Source organism: Cygnus atratus, chromosome 4 (assembly GCF_013377495.2).
Source record: "Cygnus atratus isolate AKBS03 ecotype Queensland, Australia chromosome 4, CAtr_DNAZoo_HiC_assembly, whole genome shotgun sequence".
Classification (NCBI taxonomy): Eukaryota; Metazoa; Chordata; class Aves; order Anseriformes; family Anatidae; genus Cygnus; species Cygnus atratus.
Genome location: NC_066365.1, coordinates 49,881,060 through 49,888,221, shown reverse-complemented (window position 1 = coordinate 49,888,221; position 7,162 = coordinate 49,881,060). Strand labels below are relative to the sequence as shown.

General features: G+C 47.2%; 1 protein-coding gene across 1 annotated transcript; it reads left to right on the top strand.

Annotated features, from left to right (window-relative positions):
- Positions 1 to 2,202: 2,202 nt before the first annotated feature.
- RASL11B (RAS like family 11 member B) lies at positions 2,203 to 5,640 on the top strand. Its single transcript, XM_035551494.1, has 4 exons — positions 2,203 to 2,401; positions 2,486 to 2,542; positions 3,115 to 3,191; positions 4,026 to 5,640. The coding sequence occupies exons 1-4, from the start codon at positions 2,278 to 2,280 to the stop codon at positions 4,491 to 4,493; spliced, it is 726 nt and encodes a 241-aa protein (XP_035407387.1). The 5' UTR covers positions 2,203 to 2,277; the 3' UTR covers positions 4,494 to 5,640.
- The last annotated feature ends 1,522 nt before the right edge of the window (positions 5,641 to 7,162 follow it).

Sequence of the window (7,162 nt, the reverse complement as noted above, 5' to 3'; positions counted from 1 at the left end):
AAACCACACCTCAGATTTCAGATATTTTCTGAAAGAACTTATTTGACATAACTGGGTTTATATTTGCCTGTTTACACGGCTCCTACTCATCTTGTGATTAACTAGTCTTTCTTTTCCAAGCACTGATCTCATAGTTGATGGAAGAAATTTTTGTGATTAATCTCTGCAAGCTATGACTGTTATCAAATTTAATTATATTTTCATTAATCTAGTTCTAAGAGGCATCCAATTTCTCCAATGTATTATTCCCACCCTTGTTTGAACTGATGATGACCCCCAGCTCTGCCCACTGTAGGCTTCATTAGCATATTCATGTTCTGGAGGACACCATTATAATGAAAATATGGAGGAAGACAGAGGCCTTGATGAATCCCACAGAGCAGCTTTCCTCCAGTCTGCCACTTCCCATACAAAACACCCCTCTGTCATTGTCTCCCGATCCCACATTCTTCTGTTTAAACAACCGTTTCCTGTCTGGACACCATCAGGTATTATTGAACCCAAATGGAATAGATCTAACACATTTCCTTTCTTTAAAGAAAAGGGAAGCAAAGTTGTATCATGGGAAGATATTGTTCTGAAGCAACATTTCATGTAATCCCATGTTTCATTTTATCCCATTTATTCCCATATCTTTCAGTATTCTTTCCTTCTCACTGCATGGCAACCCTGTTTCTTTTTCCTGTGTTGAAATACCTGCTTCGATCTGTCATTGCTTACCTTCTGTATTTCCCCATCTTGAAGACAAAACTTTCTTAGGTGAGCGATCTTCCTCACAACTACCTGTAGGCTTTCCAGTGACCTTAGTTATCAAGCTGTCAAGAGATCTTCTGTGAAACCCTTCCCCTTTGCATAAGGTACAACATCCACATCATTTCTGCTGCTCTGGCATAAAGAAGTCCAGTGTTTCCTTTATATTCAGGTCTTTGAGTCCATCAGCCCTTTTAATTTTTTTTTTTTCTAATGACTTTTTCTCTCTTTTCCCATTTGATGTAGAATGCCTTTTTTTTAGATCTATTTTTTACCTATCCATTTATTTTAAACTGCATCTCTTTGAAATCTATCAAGCATTTTTATTTTTTTCTATGACCTTAGTGGCCTTGCTGCTAGTTACAGACCTAAAACACCATCATCTCTTCTTGTTCTGGTGGCTGGCAAGGAGATCCATCCCTCTACTGTGTCCAGCCCCGCATCCAGCCAAGCTGTTATTCATAGTGTCTGCTCGAACATTTATATCTGTGAAAGCAGCTACCAAGGGAGCAGCAATTTGCTTCATTATATTTGAGATATCTTTTCCCATATGCAAATGTAACTTTGCAGCTCATAGAAAGCTCTGCATGAATGCTGGTTTGCTGTGAAGTTGACTGTCTTTGGCCAATGCCACCAGCAGAGTCCCAGTTACACCCCGACTCTCTTTTAACACTTTCCCTGCTGTGGTTTTGACGCAAGCATGTTGGGTCTCTTCCTTCTTTTTGCAAAATTAGTGCTGTTATCTGGTGACCTTTACTAGGAGGTCCATCTTTCCGCAATGCAGACTGTGATTTTGTCCTCTCTCCGGGCAGGCTTTGCTTCACACGTGGACAGGTTTTATTGCTCCATTTTGTTGCTCTGGACCCTCTCTAAGGCCAGTAAGTATTTCAGGTGGTCAACCACTCCCTGCTTCCAGGCTGGCACCACCCTGTTTCCCATCCACCTCTCACTTATATTTTTCCATCTTCGCTATCATCTTCTGTTGTTTCTTTAACCACTGCCATATACATGCTTTAATTGCTTTTTTTCCCCCACTATTTCTGTGCCTTGCAGCTGAACTGAGCTGGCCCAGCTGAAGCGCTCTCCCTGGAGGCCTCATCTCTCAGCAGCCGCCCCAGCTGGTGTCTGCCAGCTCCTGCCGGGGTGGTATTTCACCCTGGGTGGCAGGGGGCTTTACACACCCTGACAGGGAGAAAACCCGAAAGGAGCCCGAGACGTCGCCATTTTATGTCAGCCTGGGAGGACGGCGAGGCTGAGCCCCTCAGAAACACTTGTCGGGCTGCTGCCGGCGGCGGCGGGCACCCCCGCAGCCTCCCTCCCCGGCCTCCCTCCTCACAGCGAGGGGCGTGCCCAGGAGAAGGAGGGACGGCTCCAGGGGGGCCGGCGGTTCCCTGTGAGTGGCCGCCGGCAGCGAGGGGCCGGGGCCGGGCTGGGGCGGGGCCGGCGTGGGCCGGGAAAAGCGGGGCCGGCGGCGGGGCGCGGGGCTGCGCTGCGCGGGGACTGCGCGGGGACTGCGCGGGGTGCGCGATGCGCCTGACGCAGGGCATGTGCACCATCGCCGAGTGCGCCGCGCCCGGCGGGGACGGCCCCGCCGCGCGGCCTCGCCTCGTCAAGATCGCCGTGGTGGGGGGCAGCGGCGTGGGCAAGACAGGTGAGGGGGGGGAAAGAGGAGGAGGAGGAGGAAGGGGAGGAAGGAAGGGGAGCGCGGCTAACGCCTGTCTGTGCCTGCCCGCAGCGCTCGTGGTGCGGTTCCTGACGCGGCGCTTCATCGGGGACTACGAGAGGAACGCAGGTGGGCGCCCCGCTGCCGGGTTCTTGTGTCGGAAATGTGGTGCTGAGCTGCTGCTTGATCCGCTTTGTGCGGCGCCGGGTTCATGGGGGGGATGCTGGGCTTGTGGCAGTGTGATGTGGGAGCTGGGGAGGTCACCTGGGGGGACATGCTTGGGCAAATAAGCCCGAGAAACCCACCAGATCTGCCCAGCTGGGAAAGCTGTAAATAACCCTCAGGAGAAGTCTCAGAAGGGCAGCAGTGCTGAGAGCACACAGCTTTCTGCGAGCCTTTACCTTTAGGAAGTTAAGGCAGCCCATGAGGGGTGACTAAGCCGCAAGTTGCGCAATGCTAAATGCCACGCTTCAAAATGAGGATGGGTTAAATCCCAGGCTGCTAGTAATACCATAAATAATCATGAACCCCAGGCTCCTAGTAACATAATTACAATGGAGGGGGGAAAAAAAGTCCTAACCTTGGTCCCTCCCTTCGTAAATAGGGCTCCATCCCTCCCTATGTGACTAACGGGCAGCAAAAGCAGCACTTGCCTCTTGTGTTTGTGACTGTCTTTGTGAACCTGTTGGTGTTCTTGCCAGGTAATCTCTACAGCAGGCACATCCAGATAGATGGAGAGATGTTGGCGATTCAAGTGCAGGACACCCCAGGAGTTCAGGTGAGTTAGGCACAGCAACGCGGGTCACCAGAGCAGCTGTCTGTGGGCACACATCCCTCTGTGTGCAACATCTTGTTTGGTCTTCCTGGAAAATACTTTGCTATCCATGTCAGTGTGGGAAGGAGAGCTCGCAACTTGGCTTTTAACCGGCCAAGCCAGATGTGTTGGTGCCTGTAGTATACTGGTAGCAAAAAACAGCTTGCTGTTTCGGTGAATCATTTCTACATTGGAGGCCCATTACTTTGGAGTGGCTGAATTACTTAAGTGTCTTGTTCCTGTATATTAGGAACATTAGACGGAAAAATTATGGTACATACGTAGGAAAAAAAAGTCATGACTACTGCCCAACAATATTCATAAATCTGTATGATAGAAAGTTAAGTCAGATATGTTGGGGCTGTACTCATTAGGATGTTACAAGTTGAAGTTTTGAATGTATAGACCTGAGTAATGCTGGATTCTTGCCTTTCTGAACTGGGCAACACTCCAGGTCTAAATGCTTCCAGCTCGTATCTTCGCCTCCCCAGACTTACTGTCTAGCCAGTTAATTTCCCATTCTGTGGAACTACAAAGTCTTTCTCTGCATGCAGAACTACTCAGGTCAATTTTCCATGTGAGTGTAGCAAACTCCAGTGTTAAATTCCAGCTTTTTACAGCTGAATCAACATATGTATTTATTCACTACGCTCAGATTAAGTTTGTACTTACAATGTGAAATGCAGATATGTGTGTCTGAAACTGTAAAATGCTGTTTAGCTTTACAGACTCGTAAAGACAGGTTCCTTCAGTCTTTTGCTACTTCAACTCTCTAATTTGAGACCACTCATTTTTCAGATCCACGAGCACAGTCTGGATTGTAATGAGCAGTTGAACCGATGCATTCGCTGGGCAGATGCCCTGGTGATCGTCTTCTCCATCACAGATTATAAGAGCTATGAACTACTCAGTCACCTTTACCATCACGTTCGACAGCTGCACCCAGGCAACACCGTCCCCGTTGTCATCGTAGCAAACAAAGCTGATCTCCTGCATGTTAAAGAGGTGGAGCCTCAGCATGGACTTCAGCTGGCCAACATGCTGGGCTGTACTTTCTACGAAGTATCTGTCAGTGAAAACTACAACGATGTCTTCAATGCCTTCCATGTCCTCTGCAGAGAAGTCAGCAAGCAGCAAACCACCAGCACTCCCGAGAGAAGGAGAACCTCTCTTATTCCACGGCCAAAATCACCCAACATGCAGGATCTGAAGAGAAGGTTTAAGCAAGCTCTGTCTGCCAAAGTGAGGACTGTCACTTCTGTGTGACAGCAGAGCCAAGCGGAGGCGTTGGTCTCCCCAACGCTGCTCCCGAGTTTGAGACCTGGGGTGTTTAATGCTGGCATGTCTAGGGTCCAAGGCATTGTGAGAGAAGGATGGGTCAGGTGGCGTTCTGCAAAGAGCTGTTGAAATGAACAGTGGCAGATTGGAAAAGAGTAACGACAAAAAAAATCCAGTAAACCCTCTTCCAACAGTTCTAGGATGTGACTTGTAGAACAAGTATTTTCATTTGGAAATGGAACTCTCCGGCATATGAAATAAGCTTTCAGCTTGCCTTTTCTCCAATGGGACAGATCTGGCTTGATGTTTGTGCAGAGACAACCTTTTAGCTGTAACTCTCTCAACTTGTACTTGAGCAGGGCAACACCCTGAACTGCAGTTCACTGTTCAGAAGTAACCACTCGAGTCTTACTGTGTTTTTCACTTGGATGAAGGACAGCATGATGTATCTGTTTAATTTTATCGCACAGTAGATCTGTTTATTTCCCTTGTATTTCAAAACAAGCAAGCATAAAACTGTTCTGTAAAAATAAGTGTAAAATAAGTGGACATAACTAGGTATCAAGACTGCAAACAAAGGGTCCTTTTTATTTTTCACTAGTTACGTTATTGCTGACAACTTGACCAGACTTTGTATGCAAAACCATTGTGCGCAGGGTGTAAACATACCAAATAACAGTAAGGTAGGTTTTTGCTGTCCAGAAAAATACTCTCCAGACTAAATGATCCGACACAGAGCTTTTGAGGAATGAGCCTGGAGTTGGAGTGATAGTCCACTATAGCTGCCAATGTCAGACACTTCTCTTCTCTCTCTGTCTGGTGTATGCGAGGCAGAGAAAGAACCTGGCTGTGATTGGGCTCCATGTGAAACACGGCTGGCCTGAGGCAATGAAAGCTGGTAGTGTGCTCAGAGCTGAGCCAGTCCCTGTTCATCCTTAAACACATGTGGCTGACTTTTTTCCTTACGTTGAGCCAATGGAGTTCACAGGCTAAAGGCCTTACACACATGCACTTTAAAAAGCCAGTTGTGCTTTTGTTTAAACTGTAACTTATTTATTTTGTGTACAGTTACTCCTCATAGGGAGTGGACTTCTCATTCTTACTGCCTGTTTCAACATTAAATTTTTGAATTGCATGTTTTCTTGTGCGTTCTTCCTGTTTGTGAGAAACAGTTAATAGTAGTCAATGAAGTGTTGAGGTGTGGTAATTGTTTTCTCAGGGTAGTTAACATAAGTTGCAGAAACTGTAAGAAGGCCTTTGCTGCCTACACTGTTGCTTTATTAGCATAATCTGCAGGGGGGAGCTCTCCCAACTGTTTTACAACTTCCTTCTATGAAATTCTTTTAGGAGAGGAACTGAAAAAAGGTGGAGACTCTTCAAATTAAAATTGGATCCTTCATATCACCTTGTGGAAAAAAATTGGTGAGAAAATAATGATGCAAGGTAGGTCAGCATCTGGCTAAACAGTGTTTTAAGGAACTTCCAGTTTCTTTAAAACAAAAAAAAAAGGCGGAAAACAACAGCGTTGTATAGAGGTTAGTATGACAATGAAGAATTTAATCAAATTACTGTAAGCCTTCAACCTTTTTTTAATGTTTAAAGTGGTTTTACTGTGAGCTCTCCTGGAGGAGGATGTTTGTGCTGTGACTAGCATGGCTGCCACACTGGCTCCCCCATGGTTAGCACACAGCTGTAATAATTGGTGTAAGAAAACACTGGTGAGGTCCTGCTGGTGGTGAGCTTTTTGACATGAGCTACCACCCTCAAGTAACCTAAGACTTGAATTGCGAACACAACAGCTTGCCCAGCCGGTCTGAGCTTATAAACAAATACTGTTTTGCTTATTCCCGTAGGAGTCCCGTGTGCCAAGGGTGGCGTTGTGTTTTCGCTGCTCCATACTTGATGAATACAGCTCAGTGTCACATGCAGAGGGCTTAGGCACTCCTTGCTGTGGGCTTGCACCTGCCCAAGCAAAGTCTCTTCTGTGCTGCTCCTGCTCACGTGTGGCTGGTAGGAGACCACTCATCACCCTGGCCTCTTCCCCAGCATGTGCTGTGTATAGCTACCACTGCTGTTTTCTACAAATAAGGAGCTAATTATCACATGGGGGCCACTGAAAGGACCCCACTCCAGAGGTCTAGAAGAAGAGCAGGCTTTTTGTGACCATCTGCTTTCAGCTCTCAGCTACTGAGTACGAGACGGTGGCTGCGTCCCAGCACCCATCACCACAGCTGTGGCTCCACTGGCTGAGAAGATCCCTCCAAAGGGAAAACCATTCACTGCCTCAGCCAGAGGAGCTGCTTGACCCATAGGATGTGCAAGAGCACCACAGTCTGCTTAAATTCAGCCTCCCAGTACCTGATAGAGCATTTCCTGATGGCCAAGTCAGAGACCTGAAAGCATCTTGTGAAAGACCAGTGAGGGAGAGAAGACCACAAATGCCAGCCTCCATTATCTCAGGAAAGCAGCAGCAGCTCAGAGGTGCGAGTGCCCGAACTTGCCAGAGTATGGAAGCCCCTTCAGAACACCTCCAAAGGCAGAAGGTTTTGGTTCTTGGGGGCAATCAAATAGTGCAGAAAAAAAAAGGAGTTGCATGAATATGCAGTCCTGGCATGCATAGCCTTGTGTTCTAGGAGGGAAAGAGATAAGGAATGAGC